We start from the raw sequence: 22,208 nt of genomic DNA on the forward strand, positions 1-22,208 counted from the left end.
GCGAATTACTACCGACAATTCATTCCTCACTTTTCTTCTCTAATCAAATCCATCATCTCCTTGATTCACAAGGGATCCGATCCTCACATCTGGACCCCTGAAGCTGAAGATGCCTTTCTTTCTTTGAAACAAGCCTTCTCCACAGCTCCCGTACTTCATCGTCCTGAAGTCAATAAACCTTTTATTCTCGAAGTGGATGCTTCTGCAGTAGGAGCAGGGGCAGTACTGTCTCAAGAATCCTCGTCTGGGCGATTTGTCACCTGCGGTTTCTTTTCTAAGACCTTCTCTCCTTCTGAGCGAAACTATTCTATTGGTGACAGGGAGTTATTGGCCATAAAGTTGGCTCTACAAGAGTGGAGCTACCTTTTGGAGGGAGCTGTTCACCCGTTTAGGATCTATACGGACCACAAGAATCTAGCTTATATTCGTTCGGCTCAGAGACTTAATCCCCGGCAAGCTAGATGGTCCCTTTTCTTTGCTCGTTTTAATTTCGAGTTACATTTTCGTCCTGGCAATAAAAATCTTAAGGCCGACGCTCTCTCCAGATCCTTTTTGCCTATCGACTCAGAGGAAGAGGCTTCGCATATTCTGGATCCCTCCAAGGTCATCGTAGTAGCTCCCGTCAATCTGTCTTCGCTGCCTCCGGGCAAGACCTTCGTCTCTGAGCGCAACAGAAGGCGAGTTTTACGTTGGGGCCATGCCTCCAAGTTTGCTGGTCATGCCGGTCTTAAGAAGACGCTCTTGCTTCTTTCCCGCTACTACTGGTGGCCGACTCTTTCCCAGGATGTTCAAGATTTTGTTGCTTCTTGTCCGTCTTGTGCCAAGAACAAGATTCCTAGACGACGGCCCCCAGGACTTCTTCATCCGCTGCCAGTTCCTTCAGCTCCGTGGCAACACATTGCAATGGATTTCATCACCGATTTGCCTCGCTCTTCCGGCTGCACTGTCATCCTTGTTGTTGTGGATAGGCTCTCCAAAATGGCTCATTTTTTATCCCTTCCTGGTTTACCCTCTGCACCTGAACTGGCAAAAAATTTTGTCCGCCATATTTTTCGTATTCATGGCTTTCCTCAACATATCGTTTCGGATAGAGGAGTTCAGTTTACATCTCGGTTCTGGAGAGCGCTCTGTAAATATATGAACATCTCACTTGACTTCTCTTCTGCCTACCACCCTCAGTCCAACGGTCAAGTGGAACGCACCAATCAGACTCTGGTAACTTATCTTCGTCATTTTTCCAATGCACATCACAGTGACTGGTTTGATCTTCTTCCTTGGGCAGAATTTGCATACAACAACCATCCCAGTGAATCTTCTTCCAAGTCGCCCTTCTTTATCGTCTACGGTCAACATCCTGGTGTACCTCTACCGGTTCCTCCTGTCTCGGGGGTGCCGGCGGCTGATCTTTTGTCCGGGGAGTTCTCCAGGATCTGGCAGGAGACCAAGACCGCTCTTGAATTTGCGCGAGACAGAATGAAGAGACATGCTGACAAGAGGCGCCTAGACCCTCCGTTATATCATCCCGGTGATAGGGTATGGTTATCCTCTAAATTTGTTCGCTTAATGATTCCTTCTCGTAAATTGGGTCCTCGTTATATTGGGCCTTTTGAGATTCTGACCCGTATTAATGATGTCTCCTACAAGTTAAAGCTGCCCTCCTCGCTACGCATTCCTAATTCCTTCCATGTTTCCCTTCTGAAGCCACTTGTTCTCAATCAGTTTCATGCCTCTACTGCGCCTTCTTCCCGGCCGGTCTCCGCTAATGATGTTTTTGAGATTAAGGACATCCTTGCCATGAAGAGAGTGAGGGGGAGGACCTTTTTTCTGGTAGACTGGAAGGGTTTTGGTCCAGAGGAGAGATCCTGGGAGCCTCGGGAGAACATCCAAGCTCCTCGAGTTTTGGCTAGATTTCTTTCTGGTCTTAGAAAGGGGGGAGGTAAGGAGGGGAGTACTGTCAGGTCGCCATTATCACCGCCGCGGCCCCTGCTGTCCGCTTTTACTTACCGCTCCTCGGCGTCCCGGCGCGCTCCTATTCCAGTGCCGCCTTCTCTGCTCGCTCTCCCGGCTCCTGCTTCCTGTCGGGCGCGCGCGCACTAGGGTGTCCTGCGCACGCGCACTCTGCCTTCCCTGCTCCGGTCAGCCCTGTGTCTCGCTGGCAGCGCTGACGTTACTAGCAGCGCCCCTGCGCGTCCACAGCGCCCTCTACTGGGAGCACTTGTATGCGCACTCTGCCTTTTTCTTTGGACACTCTTTCCCCTGCTCTCTGTGGTCCTGGAGGACCATGACCCGGAAGGTATGCTGCCACTCTGCATTTAAGGCCGCCTCTTCCTTTTGGCTGTGCCTGTCTGTCATTTGTTTTCTGGCAAATGCCTCTGGCTCCCTAGCATACCTTACGTTCTCCCTGCTGCTTGTCTCTGACTTTTCGTTTCTGTGTATTATCATTAACTGTCTCCGTGCTTCCCTTGCAGCTCCAGTTCTCCTGTACCTTCGTTTCTTCCCGGTGTTCCAGATCCTCTGCCTAGTCCTTCCGCCATCGTCTCCTGCGCTTCCGTGGTCTCGTGTCTCCATCCTGTCTTCCGGTTTGTCCTTCCATTCTCTGTCTATCTTGTCAGTTCCCGTTACCCGTTCCGCTTCTCCTTCTTCGTTCTCTTTTCCGTCGCCCCTGCCCTGACCTTTTCCTTTCCTTGTACTTTGGTACCGGCTGCTGTTCAGTAGTCTCCCCTGGGCCTGCTCCTAATGCTCCCTGTATAGGGGGCGGTCCACCTGGTCCACTCGTCCTGGGGAGGTTCGCTGTTTCGGTCCAGTGGGTCCACTTATCTCGCTTTCCTGGTCCCTGAGCGTAACAATACAGTATACACTGGAGGATTCTGGGTGAGAAGAGGAGACTGCTGGGAAATTATACTGGGGGATTCTGGGTGATGAGCGGAGAGGTGACTGCTGGGAGATTACACTGGAGGATTCTGGGTGATGAGAGGTGACTGCTGGGAGATTACACTGGAGGATTCTGGGTGATGAGGAGACTGCTGGGAGATTATACAGTATATACTGGAGGATTCTGGGTGATGAGAGGAGACTGCTGGGAGATTATACAGTGTACACTGGAGGATTCTGGGTGATGAGACTGCTGGGAGATTATACAGTGTACACTGGAGGATTCTGGGTGATGAGAGGAGACTGCTGGGAGATTATACTGGGGGATTCTGGGTGATGAGCGGAGAGGTGACTGCTGGGAGATTACACTGGAGGATTCTGGGTGAGAAGAGGAGACTGCTGGGAAATTATACTGGGGGATTCTGGGTGATGAGCGGAGAGGTGACTGCTGGGAGATTACACTGGAGGATTCTGGGTGATGAGAGGTGACTGCTGGGAGATTACACTGGAGGATTCTGGGTGATGAGACTGCTGGGAGATTATACAGTATATACTGGAGGATCCTGGGTGATGAGAGGTGACTGCTGGGAGATTATACAGTGTACACTGGAGGATTCTGGGTGATGAGAAGAGGCTGCTGGGAGATTATACAGTATACACTGGAGGATTCTGGGTGATGAGAGGAGACTGCTGGGAGATTATACAGTATACACTGGAGGATTCTAGGAGAGGAGACTGCTGGGAAATTATACTGGGGGATTCTGGGTGATGAGTGGAGAGGTGACTGCTGGGACATTACACTGGAGGATTCTGGGTGATGAGAGGTGACTGCTGGGAGATTACACTGGAGGATTCTGGGTGATAAGAGGAGACTGCTGGGAGATTATACAGTATACACTGGAGGAGTCTAGGAGAGGAGACTGCTGGGAGATTATACACTGGAGGATCCTGGGTGATGAGATGAGACTGCTGGGGGATTCTGGGTGATGAGCAGAGAGGAGACTGCTAGTAGATTACACTGGGAGATTCTGGGTGATGAGCGGAGAGGTGACTGCTGGGAGAATATACACTGGAGGATTCTGGGTGATGAGAGGAGACTGCTGGGAGATTATACAGTGTACACTGGAGGATTCTGGGTGATGAGAGGAGACTGCTGGGAGATTATACAGTGTACACTGGAGGATTCTGGGTGATGAGAGGAGACTGCTGGGAGATTATACAGTGTACACTGGAGGATTCTGGGTGATGAGACTGCTGGGAGATTATACTGGGGGATTCTGGGTGATGAGCGGAGAGGTGACTGCTGGGAGATTACACTGGAGGATTCTGGGTGATGAGAGGTGACTGCTGGGAGATTACACTGGAGGATTCTGGGTGATGAGACTGCTGGGAGATTATACAGTATATACTGGAGGATCCTGGGTGATGAGAGGTGACTGCTGGGAGATTATACAGTGTACACTGGAGGATTCTGGGTGATGAGAAGAGGCTGCTGGGAGATTATACAGTATACACTGGAGGATTCTGGGTGATGAGAGGAGACTGCTGGGAGATTATACAGTATACACTGGAGAATTCTGGGTGATGAGAGGAGACTGCTGGGAGATTATACAGTATACACTGGAGAATTCTGGTTGAGAAGAGAAGACTGCTGGGAGATTATACAGTATACACTGGAGGATTCTGGGTGATGAGAGGAGACTGCTGGGAGATTATACAGTATACACTGGAGGATTCTGGGTGGTGAGAGGTGACTGCTGGGAGATTATACAGTATACACTGGAGGATTCTGGTTGAGAAGAGAAGACTGCTGGGAGATTATACAGTATACACTGGAGGATTCTGGGTGATGAGAGGTGACTGCTGGGAGATTATACAGTGTACACTGGAGGATTCTGGGTGATGGGAGGAGACTGCTGGGAGATTATACAGTATACACTGGAGGATTCTGGGTGATGAGAGGAGACTGCTGGGAGATTATACAGTATACAGTGGAGGATTCTGGGTGAGAAGAGGAGACTGCTGGGAGATTATACAGTATACACTGGAGGATTCTAGGAGAGGAGACTGCTGGGAGATTACACTGGGGGATTCTGGGTGATGAGAGGAGACTGCTGGGAGATTATACAGTATACACTGGAGAATTCTGGGTGAGAAGAGGAGACTGCTGGGAAATTATACTGGGGGATTCTGGGTGATGAGCGGAGAGGTGACTGCTGGGACATTACACTGGAGGATTCTGGGTAATGAGAGGAGACTGCTGGGAGATTATACAGTATACACTGGAGGAGTCTAGGAGAGGAGACTGCTGGGAGATTATACACTGGAGGATCCTGGGTGATGAGATGAGACTGCTGGGGGATTCTGGGTGATGAGCAGAGAGGAGACTGCTAGTAGATTACACTGGGAGATTCTGGGTGATGAGCGGAGAGGTGACTGCTGGGAGAATATACACTGGAGGATTCTGGGTGATGAGAGGTGACTGCTGGGAGATTACATGGAGATTCTGGGTGAGGAGATGAGACTGCTGGGGGATTCTGGGTGATGAGCAGAGAGGACACTGCTAGTAGATTACACTGGGGGATTCTGGGTGATGACAGGAGAGGGACTGCTGGGAGATTATACAGTGTACACTGGAGGATTCTGGGTGATGAGCGGAGAGGTGACTGTTGGGAGAATATACAGTCATGGCCAAAAGTATTGACACCCCTGCAATTCTGTCAGATAATACTCAGTTTCTTCCTGAAAATGATTGCAAACACAAATTCTTTGTTATTATCTTCATTTAATTTGTCTTAAATGAAAAAACACAAAAGAGAATGAAGCATAAAAGCAAAACATTGATCATTTCACACAAAACTCCAAAAATGGGCCAGACAAAAGTATTGGCACCCTCAGCCTAATACTTGGTTGCACAACCTTTAGCCAAAATAACTGCGACCAACCGCTTCCGGTAACCATCAATGAGTTTCTGACAATGCTCTGCTGGAATTTTAGACCATTCTTCTTTGGCAAACTGCTCCAGGTCCCTGATATTTGAAGGGTGCCTTCTCCAAACTGCCATTTTTAGATCTTTCCACAGGTGTTTTATGGGATTCAGGTCTGGACTCATTGCTGGCCACCTTAGAAGTCTCCAGTGCTTTCTCTCAAACCATTTTCTAGTGCTTTTTGAAGTGTGTTTTGGGTCATTCTCCTGCTGGAAGACCCATGACCTCTGAGGGAGACCCAGCTTTCTCACACTGGGCCCTACATTATGCTGCAAAATTTGTAGGTAGTCTTCAGACTTCATAACGCCATGCACACGGTCAAGCAGTCCAGTGCCAGAGGCAGCAAAGCAACCCCATAACATCAGGGAACCTCCGCCATGTTTGACTGTAGGGACCGTGTTCTTTTCTTTGAATGCCTCTTTTTTTCTCCTGTAAACGCTATGTTGATGCCTTTGCCCAAAAAGCTCTACTTTTGTCTCATCTGACCAGAGAACATTCTTCCAAAACGTTTTAGGCTTTTTCAGGTAAGATTTGGCAAACTCCAGCCTGGCTTTTTTATGTTTCGGGGTAAGAAGTGGGGTCTTCCTGGGTCTCCTACCATACAGTCCCTTTTCATTCAGATGCCGACGGATAGTACGGGTTGACACTGTTGTACCCTCGGACTGCAGGGCAGCTTGGACTTGTTTGGATGTTAGTCGAGGTTCTTTATCCAACATCCGCACAATCTTGTGTTAAAATCTCTTGTCAATTTTTCTTTTCCGTCCACATCTAGGGAGGTTAGCCACAGTGCCATGGGCTGTAAACTTCTTGATGACACTGCGCACGGTAGACACAGGAACATTGAGGTCTTTGGAGATGGACTTGTAGCCTTGAAATTGCTCATGCTTCCTCACAATTTGGTTTATCAAGTCATCAGACAGTTCTTTGGTCTTCTTTCTTTTCTCCATGCTCAATGTGGTACACACAAGGACACAGGACAGAGGTTGAGTCAACTTTAATCCATGTCAACTGGCTGCAAGTGTGATTTAGTTATTGCCAACACCTGTTAGGTGCCACAAGTAAGTTACAGGTGCTGTTAATTACACTAATTACCGAAGCATCACATGATTTTTCCAACAGTGCCAATACTTTTGTCCACCCCCTTTTTTATGGTTGGTGTGGAATTATATCCAATTTGGCTTTAGGACAATTCTTTTTGTGTTTCTTCATTTAAGACAAATTAAATGAAGATAATAATACCAAATAATTTGTGTTTGCAATCATTTTCAGGAAGAAACTGAGTATTATCTGACAGAATTACAGGGGTGTCAATACTTTTGGCCATGACTGTACACTGGAGGATTCTGGGTGATTAGCAGAGAGGAGACTGCTGGGAGATTATACAGTATACACTGGAGGATTCTGGGTAATGTCGGTCTCATTGGTTGTCAGGTTCCTCTCAGGTGTCAGGACATCGCTCTCTATTTCTCCATGGAGGAGTGGGATTATATAGAAGGACACTGGGAGCAGTATAAGGACGTTGTGGTGGAGGAGCATCGGCCTCTTGTATCACCAGGTAAGAGGAGACTTCAGTTATTTCTGTGGTCACCACTGGCAGATATAATACAGCCTCACTACTATCCCAGGCCATGCATATACAGTGGGGCAAAAAAGTATTTAGTCAGTCAGCAATAGTGCAAGTTCCACCACTTAAAAAGATGAGAGGCGTCTGTAATTTACATCATAGGTAGACCTCAACTATGGGAAACAAACTGAGAAAAAAAAATCCAGAAAATCACATTGTCTGTTTTTTTATCATTTTATTTGCATATTATGGTGGAAAATAAGTATTTGGTCAGAAACAAAATTTCATCTCAATACTTTGTAATATATCCTTTGTTGGCAATGACAGAGGTCAAACGTTTTCTGTAAGTCTTCACAAGGTTGCCACACACTATTGTTGGTATGTTGGCCCATTCCTCCATGCAGATCTCCTCTAGAGCAGTGATGCTTTTGGCTTTTCGCTTGGCAACACGGACTTTCAACTCCCTCCAAAGGTTTTCTATAGGGTTGAGATCTGGAGACTGGCTAGGCCACTCCAGGACCTTGGAATGCTTCTTACGAAGCCACTCCTTCGTTGCCCTGGCGGTGTGCTTTGGATCATTGTCATGTTGAAAGACCCAGCCACGTTTCATCTTCAATGCCCTTGCTGATGGAAGGAGGTTTGCACTCAAAATCTCACGATACATGGCCCCATTCATTCTTTCATGTACCCGGATCAGTCGTCCTGGCCCCTTTGCAGAGAAACAGCCCCAATGCATGATGTTTCCACCACCATGCTTTACAGTAGGTATGGTTTTTGATGGATGCAACTCAGTATTCTTTTTCCTCCAAACACGACAAGTTGTGTTTCTACCAAACAGTTCCAGTTTGGTTTCATCAGACCATAGGACATTCTCCCAAAACTCCTCTGGATCATCCAAATGCTCTCTAGCAAACTTCAGACGGGCCCGGACATGTACTGGCTTAAGCAGTGGGGCACGTCTGGCACTGCAGGATCTGAGTCCATGGTGGCATAGTGTGTTACTTATGGTAGGCCTTGTTACATTGGTCCCAGCTCTCTGCAGTTCATTCACTAGGTCCCCCCGCGTGGTTCTGGGATTTTTGCTCACCGTTCTTGTGATCATTCTGACCCCACGGGGTGGGATTTTGCGTGGAGCCCCAGATCGAGGGAGATTATCAGTGGTCTTGTATGTCTTCCATTTTCTAATTATTGCTCCCACTGTTGATTTCTTCACTCCAAGCTGGTTGGCTATTGCAGATTCAGTCTTCCCAGCCTGGTGCAGGGCTACAATTTTGTTTCTGGTGTCCTTTGACAGCTCTTTGGTCTTCACCATAGTGGAGTTGGAGTCAGACTGTTTGAGGGTGTGCACAGGTGTCTTTTTATACTGATAACAAGTTTAAACAGGTGCCATTACTACAGGTAATGAGTGGAGGAAAGAGGAGACTCTTAAAGAAGAAGTTACAGGTCTGTGAGAGCCAGAAATCTTGATTGTTTGTTTCTGACCAAATACTTATTTTCCACCATAATATGCAAATAAAATTATAAAAAAACAGACAATGTGATTTTCTGGATTTTTTTTCTCAGTTTGTCTCCCATAGTTGAGGTGTACCTATGATGTAAATTACAGATGCCTCTCATCTTTTTAAGTGGTGGAACTTGCACTATTGCTGACTGACTAAATACTTTTTTGCCCCACTGTATGTGTTTACAATTGCCCGTTAGTATAATTATTATTTGTTTGGAACATAAATTTGCCAGTGTCTGAGTGTACACTGATGATCATAGAAGCAAAGCAGGTTTACTTTGGGATGTGGTCTGGAAGTCCAGCGCTCTCTTTTGTGCTACCTCTCGTGACTGATGAGAACATCTCAGACACAGTTACTGGGGAAGCAACAACCATTGGAGGATCCCGTATTCCGCATCTTCTCTTCCCCCTGATAATTGGGGTATTTGCCCCTAATGTGCAATGGATTCCATAGCATTTCTTCTAGAGCCTTCAACCTGGATCAGAGGTGGAATATGGATGGACCTTTACATTTAAAGTTGGAATTATAAAAAATCATGAAATCTGTTTTTATTTCTAACAGAAAATGCCAGTGATCGTCCTGGAGGAAAAGTTGTGTTATCTCTAGAATTTAATGTTAAAGATGAAGATATCATGTGTCAGTCCTCAGGAGAAAACCTCATTACCCTTAATTTACATCAAGAACATCATGTTAAATATAGGAGAAGTCACATGAGAGAGAAGCCGTATTCATGTTCAGAATGTGGTAAATGTTTTTCACAAAAATCTACCCTTGTTAATCATGAGAGAATTCACAAAGGAAAAAGGCAGTTTTCATGTTCAGAATGTGGAAAATGTTTTATAAGTAAATCCGATTTTGTTAGACATGAGAGAATTCACACAGGAGAGAAGCCGTACTCATGTTCAGAATGTGGAAAATGTTTTTCACTCAAAGTTATTCTTATTAATCATGAGAGAATTCACACAGGAGTGAAGCCGTTTTCATGTTCAGAATGTGGAAAAGGTTTTAATTGTAAATCAGATCTTGTTAACCATGAACGAATTCACACAGGAGAGAAGCCATATTTATGTTCAGAATGTGGGAAATGTTTTTCAGGCAAAAATCTTCTTACTAAACATAAGAGAATTCACACAGTAGAGAAGCCGTTTTCATGTTCAGAATGTGGAAAATGTTTTAAAGGTAAATCATATCTTGGTAAACATGAGAGAATTCACAAAGGAAAAAGGGCGTTTTCATGTTCAGAATGTGGGAAATGTTTTATTTTAAAATCATATCTTGTTGCACATCAGAGAATTCACACAGGAGAGAAGCCGTATTCATGTTCAGTATGCCAGAAACGTTTTGCACATAAAACACATCTTAATATACATGAGAAAATTCACACAGGAGTAAAGCCGTATGCTTGTTCAGAATGTGGGAAATGTTTTCGAAGGAAATCGGCTCTTATTAAGCATAAAAGTGTTCACACAGGAGAGAAGCTGTATTCATGTTCGGAATGTGGGAAATGGTATAATACAAAATCAAATGTTTTAGCTCATAAGATAACTCATACAGGAGAGAAGCCGTATTCATGTTCAGAATGTGGTAAATGTTTTGCAGCAAAATCAAGTCTTACTGTACATGAGAGAATTCACACAGGAGAGAGGCCTTATTCATGTTCTGTATGTCAGAAAGGTTTTATAAATAAATCAAGTCTTATTGTACATGAGAGAGGTCACACAGGAAAGAAGCCGTATTCATGTTCTGAATGTGGAAAATTCTTTATGCATAGATCAAGTCTTATTACTCATGTGAAAACTCACACAGAAGAAAAGCCGTATTCATGCTCAGAATGTGGAAAATGTTTTAATACTGAAGCTCTGCTAAGTTCTCATCAAAACGATCACACTGGAGAGAATCCAGTTACATGTAGCGAATGTGGGATCTGTTTTATATATGAATCAAGTCTTCTCAGACATAAGAAAATTCATGCTCAGAGTATGCAGACTGTTTCTTCAAACAAATCTTTTCAGGTTAAACACCAGAGAAGTTACAGAGTAGAGAAGCCGTACTCATGCTCAGAATGTGGAAAATGCTTTAATTCTGAAGCCCTGCTAAGGTCTCATCAAAGAGATCACACTGGAGAAAATCCATATACATGTAACGAATGTGGGATCTCTTTTATATATGAATCAAGTCTTCTTAGACATAAGAAAATTCATGTTCAGAGTGTGGACAATGTTTCTTTAAACAAATCCTTTCAGGTTAAACACCAGAGAAGTTACACAGTAGAGAAGCCGTACTCATGCGCCGAATGTGGAAAATGCTTTATTAGAGAAGACAAACTTCATAGTCATCAGAGAAGTCGCATGCAAGGGGGGAGCTGTTTAATATGAATCATTGTTACGAATATTTACAACATTTTTTCTAGTTTTACACAGAGTATATATATATATATATATATATATATATATATATATAATTTTTTTTTTTTTTGATAGTTACAATTGTTATGTGTAGACAATTAAAGGAGTTTTCCACTAGCAGGACAACATCATCTCAATCTGAATGTTTGCTACCCCCATTAAAATAACATTTATACCTACCTCCCATGTCAGTGACATTTCAGCGGTGTCTGCGCTCTCGGTCCTGGGCTCAGGTGAAGTTGTTACATCACATGAGCTCTACGCTCAATCAGCGCTGGCTTCACTGTCCCCGCCTTTAGACATAAGTAAATAAAAGGAAGTGATCGGCCAGCTCCAGCTCTCACTTCCTGTTGATTTAGTGAGTCTCTAATAGAGGCCGTCCCCTCGGTAATATGCCGTCCCCCAGTATGTATCGGGAACAGTTTAGAACAGCTTGGCTTTCCATCAAAGGTTTCTCAAGTCTGCAGGCACTACATGTAACGTGTCAATTTCCACAGAAGACACAAAATCAATGACATCTGGACTATGAATTCCCTTATTGTAACACCAATTATGTTGTATACTGTACAATGCAATTCTTTCAACCTTAAATATGTGGGATGTACAAGCTGAAAACTGAAAAAAGAATATTGGAGCATCTAACATAGTAACATAGTAACATAGTTAGTAAGGCCGAAAAAAGACATTTGTCCATCCAGTTCAGCCTATATTCCATCATAATAAATCCCCAGATCTACGTCCTTCTACAGAACCTAATAATTGTATGATACAATATTGTTCTGCTCCAGGAAGACATCCAGGCCTCTCTTGAACCCCTCGACTGAGTTCGCCATCACCACCTCCTCAGGCAAGCAATTCCAGATTCTCACTGCCCTAACAGTAAAGAATCCTCTTCTATGTTGGTGGAAAAACCTTCTCTTCTCCAGACGCAAAGAATGCCCCCTTGTGCCCGTCACCTTCCTTGGTATAAACAGATCCTCAGCGAGATATTTGTATTGTCCCCTTATATACTTATACATGGTTATTAGATCGCCCCTCAGTCGTCTTTTTTCTAGACTAAATAATCCTAATTTCGCTAATCTATCTGGGTATTGTAGTTCTCCCATCCCCTTTATTAATTTTGTTGCCCTCCTTTGTACTCTCTCTAGTTCATTATATCCTTCCTGAGCACCGGTGCCCAAAACTGGACACAGTACTCCATGTGCGGTCTAACTAGGGATTTGTACAGAGGCAGTATAATGCTCTCATCATGTGTATCCAGACCTCTTTTAATGCACCCCATGATCCTGTTTGCCTTGGCAGCTGCTGCCTGGCACTGGCTGCTCCAGGTAAGTTTATCATTAACTAGGATCCCCAAGTCCTTCTCCCTGTCAGATTTACCCAGTGGTTTCCCATTCAGTGTGTAATGGTGATATTGATTCCTTCTTCCCATGTGTATAACCTTACATTTATCATTGTTAAACCTCATCTGCCACCTTTCAGCCCAAGTTTCCAACTTATCCAGATCCATCTGTAGCAGAATACTATCTTCTCTTGTATTAACTGCTTTACATAGTTTTGTATCATCTGCAAATATCGATATTTTACTGTGTAAACCTTCTACCAGATCATTAATGAATATGTTGAAGAGAACAGGTCCCAATACCGACCCCTGCGGTACCCCACTGGTCACAGCGACCCAGTTAGAGACTATACCATTTATAACCACCCTCTGCTTTCTATCACTAAGCCAGTTACTAACCCATTTACACACATTTTCCCCCAGACCAAGCATTCTCATTTTGTGTACCAACCTCTTGTGCGGCACGGTATCAAACGCTTTGGAAAAATCGAGATATACCACGTCCAATGACTCACCGTGGTCCAGCCTATAGCTTACCTCTTCATAAAAACTGATTAGATTGGTTTGACAGGAGCGATTTCTCATAAACCCATGCTGATATGGAGTTAAACAGTTATTCTCATTGAGATAATCCAGAATAACATCCCTCAGAAACCCTTCAAATATTTTACCAACAATAGAGGTTAGACTTACTGGCCTATAATTTCCAGGTTCACTTTTAGAGCCCTTTTTGAATATTGGCACCACATTTGCTATGCGCCAGCCCTGCGGAACAGACCCTGTCGCTATAGAGTCCCTAAAAATAAGAAATAATGGTTTATCTATTACATTACTTAGTTCTCTTAGTACTCGTGGGTGTATGCCATCCGGACCCGGAGATTTATCTATTTTAATCTTATTTAGCCGGTTTCGCACCTCTTCTTGGGTTAGATTGGTGACCCTTAATATAGGGTTTTCATTGTTTCTTGGGATTTCACCTAGCATTTCATTTTCCACCGTGAATACCGTGGAGAAGAAGGTGTTTAATATGTTAGCTTTTTCCTCGTCATCTACAACCATTCTTTCCTCACTATTTTTTAAGGGGCCTACATTTTCAGATTTTATTCTTTTACTATTGATATAGTTGAAGAACAGTTTGGGATTAGTTTTACTCTCCTTAGCAATGTGCTTCTCTGTTTCCTTTTTGGCAGCTTTAATTAGTTTTTTAGATAAAGTATTTTTCTCCCTATAGTTTTTTAGAGCTTCAATGGTGCCATCCTGCTTTAGTAGTGCAAATGCTTTCTTTTTACTGTTAATTGCCTGTCTTATTTCTTTGTTTAGCCACATTGGGTTTTTCCTATTTCTAGTCCTTTTATTCCCACAAGGTATAAACCGCTTACACTGCCTATTTAGGATGTTCTTAAACATTTCCCATTTATTATCTGTATTCTTATTTCTGAGGATATTGTCCCAGTCTACCAGATTAAGGGCATCTCTAAGCTGGTCAAACTTTGCCTTCCTAAAGTTCAGTGTTTTTGTGACTCCCTGACAAGTCCCCCTAGTGAAAGACAGGTGAAACTGCACAATATTGTGGTCGCTATTTCCTAGATGCCCGACCACCTGCAGATTTGTTATTCTGTCAGGTCTATTAGATAGTATTAGGTCTAAAAGTGCTGCTCCTCTGGTTGGATTCTGCACCAACTGTGAAAGATAATTTTTCTTGGTTATTAGCAGAAACCTGTTGCCTTTATGGGTTTCACAGGTTTCTGTTTCCCAGTTAATATCCGGGTAGTTAAAGTCCCCCATAACCAGGACCTCATTATGGGTTGCAGCTTCATCTATCTGCTTTAAAAGTAGACTTTCCATGGTTTCTGTTATATTTGGGGGTTTGTAACAGACCCCAATGAGAATTTTGTTACCATTTTTCCCTCCATGAATTTCGACCCATATGGACTCGACATCCTCATTTCCTTCGCTAATATCCTCCCTTAAAGTGGACTTTAGACAAGACTTTACATAGAGACAAACCCCTCCTCCTCTCCAATTTTTACGATCCTTTCTAAACAGACTGTAACCCTGTAAGTTAACTGCCCAGTCATAGCTTTCATCTAACCATGTCTCGGTTATTCCCACTATGTCAAAGTTACCTGTAGATATTTCTGCTTCTAGTTCTTCCATCTTGTTTGTCAGGCTTCTGGCGTTTGCGAGCATGCAGTTTAGAGGATTTTGTTTTGTTCCAATCTCCTCGCTGTGGATTGTTTTAGAAATGTTCTTACCTCCCTTCTGAGTATGTTTTCCTGGGTCTTCTTTGTTCAAGTCTAATGTTTTTCTTCCCGTCCCCTCTTCTTCTAGTTTAACGCCCTCCTGATGAGTGTAGCGAGTCTTCTGGCGAATGTGTGTTTCCCAGGTTTGTTGAGGTGTAGTCCGTCTCTGGCGAGGAGTCCATCGTACAAGTAATTCACACCGTGGTCCAGGAATCCGAATCCTTGTTGCCTGCACCATCGTCTTAGCCAGTTGTTTGCATCAAGGATCCTGTTCCATCTCCTGGTGCCATGCCCGTCTACTGGAAGGATAGAAGAAAAAACTACCTGTGCATCCAGTTCCTTTACTTTCTTCCCCAACTCTTCAAAGTCTTTGCAGATTGTCGGTAGGTCCTTCCTTGCCGTGTCATTGGTGCCAACATGTATCAGAAGAAATGGGTGGACGTCCTTGGAGCTGAAGAACTTTGGTATCCTATCGGTCACATCCTTGATCATCGCACCTGGAAGGCAGCATACTTCTCTTGCGGTTATGTCCGGTCTGCAAATGGCTGCTTCTGTGCCTCTCAGTAGTGAGTCTCCCACCACCACCACTCTTCGTTGCTTCTTGGCTGTACTTTTTGCTGTCACTTGTTGCTGTGTGCCCTTTTCTTTTTTGCTTGCTGGTATTGCTTCATCCTTAGGTGTGCCATCTTCATCCTCTACAAAGATTTGATATCGGTTCTTCAGTTGTGTGGTTGGTGATTTCTCCATGGTCTTCTTGCTTCTTTTGGTCACATGCTTCCACTCATCTGCTTTTGGAGGTTCTCTGACACTTTTTGCACCTTCTGTGACCAGTAGAGATGCTTCTGTTCTGTCTAGAAAGTCTTCATTCTCTTTGATGAGTTTCAAAGTTGCTATTCTTTCTTCCAGACCCCGCACCTTTTCTTCTAAAAGGGCCACTAGTCTACACTTCTGACAGGTGAAATTGGATTCTTCTTCTGGTCGATCTGTGAACATGTAGCACATGCTGCAGCTCACCATGTAGGTTGTCACATCTGCCATGTTGCTCCTAGATCCTGCTGACTTGCTGTGTGCTTTCCTTCTTGTGTAATCTACTCAGCCAAGCTCTCTTGCAATAATGTACTACAGGCAAAAATTCGCGCGCCGTAACTTTACCAGTAACAACAGGACACATTCGGTAACCAGACATTTTCTGGAGACACATAATGGGAACATTCAAAGTCTCACATTCTTTGGAATTGAGTTAATCGTCCAGATAGAGGAGGAGACTGGTGGAAAAACTTACTGTTACTGAGGAAGGCGTCCGCGATTAGGTTGGACACGAAGCGACCCATAGGAATGACTTATAGAAACGATACTATGTGTAATTACTGACGTGTAGTATTGATATTGTTCTCTAATTATGAGCTTGTCCCGTGTTCCATATAGCGCTGTATTAATTGCATATTGTTACATTCTTATAATTTCTATGTCCACGTGGTTTTCTGTGATTCTCATGATTGGTGGTTGGTTGCTTTAAATCGTATATACCATGATTCCCTGATACACTCGAAGGGCGGTCCGCCAGAAACGCGTCAGGGTGAACCTTCCCACTCCCCATCATGGATATTAGAACAATATTGTAATCATTATGGAATAAAGCATTGAAGACTTTCTCCATGTCTGCTGCAATCTTTCTTTGTAATTAGCTGAGTGTCCGTCCTCCTGCCGGCTCCGTGATTAGTTTCCCCAGGGCTTGTTCAGACGAGCGCTCTATAGGTACGTGTGCTGTTCCTGTGCAATGTGAAGAGCCGGTGTGCCGGTACACACATCAGATTCTCCACATGAGCCAGTGGTGTGAGTCATAACCGTTGTAGCGGCCATTATTCCTGTCCGGTGTCTGGAGCAGACGTGTGTATTGTGGGAAATCGGGTTCCATTGTGTCTTCTCAGTCTCCGTTTTATGCTCTAAATCGATCACGTAACATCTCTACACAGATCCCCCTACACATTGCAAGTGCCTGAGAAACCTCGTCATAGCCAGACACCTAAACAGATCAATGTGTAAATTCCAGCCAGGAAACAGTTGCTTGCTTTTTGGAATAAAGCCTTCTCTGATCAGGGGTGTATTTAACCCCCGCTCGCATTCCGTTAAAGCAGAATAATTTGCTAGACCCGATGTGTGCTGTCTCTTAATTGTCCGATCTCATTCATGACAACACCTCTAATCCAGCCTTGGACATCAATTCCAGTGGGCCGGTAGCACCCACAGTAAACTTTTCATGGTATACTGGAACTGGACAACAACTACTCCCATCCGAACTACTTCAATTGATGTTTCCAAGAAACACAAATAAATCGGCCACTTACGAGCAGAAAGGTGAGTAATTTTTTTTCTTACTTTTTATCTGCACCTTCCTGGTGATGCTTTCTGAGTCCGGGTGCATTGTATGCCAAGTCCGGTCAGTTATGCTGTATAAAAGAGATTTCATGTGTTATTTAATGATGCTGTTCTCCAAGGAAACCACTGTGGTTTGCTTGTTATTTTAATTACACTAACATGTTTTGACTTGTTGATGTGTAGAATACGTAAAAGAATAGATGAAGGATTCACACCCCAAAGAATACTGCATTAGTTATGATTAAAGGGTGGAATTTCCCCATTATTCCTTGTGTGACTCAGACGGATTTATAGGGAACGTGCCACGAATTATAATTTTGTAATAATTATAATTAAGGATTATATGATCAATTTCTTTTTATACTAGATTAAATCTACAACTTTAATAGTTTTTATTTCATCCACTGGGAGCTGCCAATTATTATTTTTTTTTTTTTTGGGGGGGGGGTAAGTGTCTGAGTACAATTCTTACCTCCAATACTGCGCCCCCTGTGCATAAAGTCTGCGGTCGCCATCTGACCGCATCTATTGTATGGAGTCTGCTCTTCCTGCCTTCAGCAGTGGCCTGGGCAGTACCCCTGGTCTGTCCAGGTCACAGATGTGGGAGTAGATCATGGCCATCTTTGTGAAGCCCACAGTATATGCTGCGGCCCCATTTCCTTTCTGTCATTGCACACTCTGCTCAGTGCGTGCGATGATGGGAGCTGATGGGTAAAGGAAGTGCTGGGAAGCGGAGGTCCCAGGTGAGGTTAGTATCTGCAGCGACGGTGGGGAGAGGTGATCGCAGCCTGTTACCAAGATGGAGGCCATATACCAGGACGCACTATGTCACACATTATACTGTAGGGCACTAGATGGGGCCATTACACTGGAGCACTATATTAGGCCATTGTAATGTATGCTACTATATGGGGCCATTATATTGAGCAATATGTGGGTCACATTATCCTGTGGGGCCATTATACTGTGGGGCAGGGGTTTACGTAATAAAAAAGTACAGTAATCTTAAACAATACAAGTCACCAACCGGTACAAGAGAGAGGACCCTGGCCACAAGGGCTCACAATCTACAAGGGATGGGTGAGGATACAGTAGGTGATGGTAGAGCTGGTTGTGCAACAGTTTGGTAGTTACTGCAGGCTATAGGCTTGTCAGAAGAGGTCGGTCTTCAGGTTCCTTTTTGAAGGTTTCCACGTTAGGCGAGAGTCTGATATGTTGTGGTAGACGGTTCCAGAGTAGGGGTGATGCGCGAGAGAAATCTTGTATGCGATTGTTGGAAGAGGAGATAAGAGGGGAGTAGAGAAGGAGATCTTGTGAGGATCGGAGGTTGCGTGTAGGTAAGTACTAGGAGACGAGGTCACATGTATAGAGGACACAGGTTGTGGATGGCTTTGTACGTCATGGTTACTGTTTTGAACTGGAGTCTATGGGTAATGGGAAGCCAGTACAGGGACTGACAATGGGGAGAGGCCGGGGAATAGCGGAGGTATAAGTGTATTAGTCGGGCAGCAGAGTTTAGGATAGATTGGAGGGGTGCGAGAGTGTTAGAAGCAGGAGGTTACAGTAGTCGAGGCGGGAGATGATGAGGACATAGACTACGGTTTTTGCAGATTCTTGGTAGAAGAAAGTACGAATCCAGGAAATATTTTTGAGTTGAAGTCGGCAGCAAGTGGAAAGGGCTTGTATGTGTGGTTTGAAGGAGAGATCAGAGTCAAGAATTACTCCAAGGCAGCGAGCTTGTGGGACTGGGGAGAGTGAGCAGCCATTTACTTTAAAAGATAGGTCCATTGGGGGGTGGAGTGAGATGGGGGAAAGATGATGAATTCTGTTTTGTCCATGTTAAGTTTCAGAAATCTAGCGGAGAAGGATGAAATAGTGGACAGACATTGAGGGATTCTGGTTAGTAGGGAGGTGATATCTGGTCCAGAGATGTAGATCTGTGTGTCATCAGCATAGAGGTGATACTGAAAGCCATGAGATTCTATGATCTGTCCGAGGCCGAAGGTGTAAAGGAAGAAGAGCAGGGGCCCTAGGACCATATAAAAAGTGGACATCCTTTTGTTGGCACCATTTGGTCAGTGTCACAGTGCAGAGAGGTTGCCAGTGCTGGTGCTGAAAGTGAACTTGTCAGTCAAATAGAGAAGATCCTATCTTGTGTGAAATCGATATTCCAGCATCGAAGTAGATTGTGCTATAACTGTGCGGCTGTCTCCGGAAGCTCCATTTGCTACTCCAAATCATTGTGATAAAACTGTGTTTCAGTGGCAAATCAGAAGGCCAGATTTGAAACTATGCATTTCTTGTACTTATACCATTGTCCTCAAACAATGCCACATTTTGGCAGAGAAAAAAAAACTAAAGATGGTGAGGTAAATTCAATAGGAAGTCTAATATGAAAACTATAATGTAAAACTAAATTATATTTAAGCCATTAAAATGTACACACAGACAAATTTATCAAAAACTACAACCAGCCGTCCAACTATAGTGCTACATACCAGGCCCTAGTAAACCCTAATGCACCTTTCCTTGCAGCGGAGGTTGGCACCCTAACTGGAACACAATATGGCGCCGCCGCTCACCGTCGGCTCACCCTGGATTCAAACCAAGAAATGCCTAGCTGCATTCCAGGATGCAAAGAACATACAACCAATGCTCAAAAAACAGTGCCATGGTGATGAAAGAGAAGGGTGTAAAGGGCTTGTCAATCAGTGAATCAAAGGAGGTATGTCCATGTAAAAGGTGATCTGTTCATTGCCAACGAGACAATCTAAAGTTACCCCTTAGGAGCCCATATGATCAACTCCAGCCAAGAAAAACAAAAAACTACCGAATACCCAGACCAGAAACCAAAACTCAAATACTTGATGTAAATACGAGGGGAGGGGTAGACTAAGCTAAATCACCCTCCACTCTCAAATCACATGTCCTGTCCTTGCTGAGGAGGTTGGCACCCTAAATAATCGTGCAACGTGGCGTCCCTGCTCACCGTCGGCTGACCCTCATTTTCCCTCAACAACGCTTCCAACTCTATAACCAAATGTGCAGTAGGGAAAAAGGAGGGGGAGGGGTTATTTTTATTTATTTATATAGCACCGTGGTGCTGTACATGAGAAGGGGTTACATACCGAGTCATAGATATCGTTAACAGTAAACGAATTTACAATGATAGACTGGTACAGAGGGGAGAGGACCCTGTCCTTGCGGACTTACATTCTACGGGATAATGAGGAAGAGACAGAAGGTCGGGGGTGGGTGGGTTGTTGTGACGTTGGCTCAAACTTGTTAGTGATAGAAATAGTAAAAGAGCCCCAAATATCATAAACTAGTATACCGGTGCGCTATATTGGCAGAAGAAGTGCTATAGTGCTTTATGTAAACCATGGGTGCAAAACAAACAATGGTAAATTTCAGTGTGTCGCACCTGCAGCATATGACAAATATATGACAAATATCTTTTAGATGTGTGAAATTGCATATCTTGTACAGTGTAACATGTGCCACACCACAAAGTGCTCAACAAATCACCATATGCAATATATAGTATCAGTTGCATTAATTACACTGGTCAACACAATTTTTCTGGCAAAAGGTTTTAAAACATATTTTAAGACAATTTTGGCTGCTGAATACGAATATGAACTCCGTTTTTGGCTATCACATCAGGATTTCGAGATATTTTAAATTTTTGATGAAAATTACTAATGTTTTATGATAAAACATATGATTTTCATTACCACATTTTGTATATTTTTAATCAAGGAATAACAAAGATTACAAAGTCTATGTACAGCAAATCAAATATACTTACAGAATTAAACTACAAAATATAAACACATCTATATGGCACACAGATGAATGACAAGTGGCGGTTATTTGCACTTTCTTTTCTTGGCTGATCTGTGATGTTCGGCTTCTGGGTTGTCTCTCACAAGCTCCAGCAATAGTCGCCATCATATGTGAGTCCCACCGGCCCTGATACCGTTCTTCCATTGTTTTAATGTCCTGATGAAAACGCTCCCCTTGTTCCTCGCTCACATCCCCAAGGTTCTCTGTAAATAGTGAATCTTGATCCTTATCTACATCCCAGATTTTGCAGACTCATTAGTAGCTCTTCCACAATCTCTTCATAGTTGTCGGCTTTCTTATTCCCTAGAAAATTCTGCACCACATTACACAATGCATTCCAAGCTCTTTCTTCTGTCTCATTCATTGAGGTGATAACATTTGGGTCTCTCATAAGTGTTCTTATTTGAGGTCTATCAAATATTCCAGCCTTCTCTTCACTAAGAACAGAAAAAGTTGAACATATATAGTTAAAGCGTTCTCCACTGTGATTGAGAGCTTTGACGAACTGCTTCATCAATCCAAGTTTTATGTGTAAAGGCCCCTTCACATTAAGCGACGCTGCAGCGATACCGACAACGATCCGGATCGCTGCAGCGTCGCTGTTTGGTCGCTGGAGAGCTGTCACACAGACCGCTCTCCAGCGACCAACGATGCTGGTAACCAGGGTAAACATCGGGTAACTAAGCGCAGGGCCGCGCTTAGTAACCCGATGTTTACCCTGGTTACCATCCTAAAAGTTAAAAAAAACAAACACTAGATACTTACCTACCGCTGTCTGTCCTCCAGCGCTGCGCTCTGCTTCTCTGCTCTCCTGTACTGGCTGTGAGCTGGAAAGCAGAGCGGTGACGTCACCGCTCTGCTTTCCGGCTCACAGACAGTACAGGAGGAGAGCAGAGAAGCAGAGCGCAGCGCTGGAGGACAGACGGCTGTAGGTAAGTATCTAGTGTTTGTTTTTTTTTACTTTTAGGATGGTAACCAGGGTAAACATCGGGTTACTAAGCGCGGCCCTGCGCTTAGTTACCCGATGTTTACCCTGGTTACCAGTGAAGACATCGCTGGATCGGTG

General features: G+C 44.0%; 1 protein-coding gene across 1 annotated transcript in view; it reads left to right on the forward strand.

Annotated features, from left to right (window-relative positions):
• LOC138637973 (zinc finger protein 91-like) overlaps positions 1 to 22,208 on the forward strand; it is a 207,656-nt gene that overhangs the window by 118,542 nt on the left and 66,906 nt on the right. The window contains exons 7-10 of the mRNA XM_069726895.1: positions 7,290 to 7,413; positions 9,489 to 11,296; positions 16,603 to 16,672; positions 17,126 to 17,272. Coding sequence (XP_069582996.1) covers positions 7,290 to 7,413; positions 9,489 to 11,296; positions 16,603 to 16,672; positions 17,126 to 17,272 — 2,149 coding nt within the window. The remainder of the gene's footprint in view (positions 1 to 7,289; positions 7,414 to 9,488; positions 11,297 to 16,602; positions 16,673 to 17,125; positions 17,273 to 22,208) is intronic.

Source organism: Ranitomeya imitator, chromosome 5, assembly GCF_032444005.1.
Source record: "Ranitomeya imitator isolate aRanImi1 chromosome 5, aRanImi1.pri, whole genome shotgun sequence".
In the NCBI taxonomy this organism is placed as follows: Eukaryota; Metazoa; Chordata; class Amphibia; order Anura; family Dendrobatidae; genus Ranitomeya; species Ranitomeya imitator.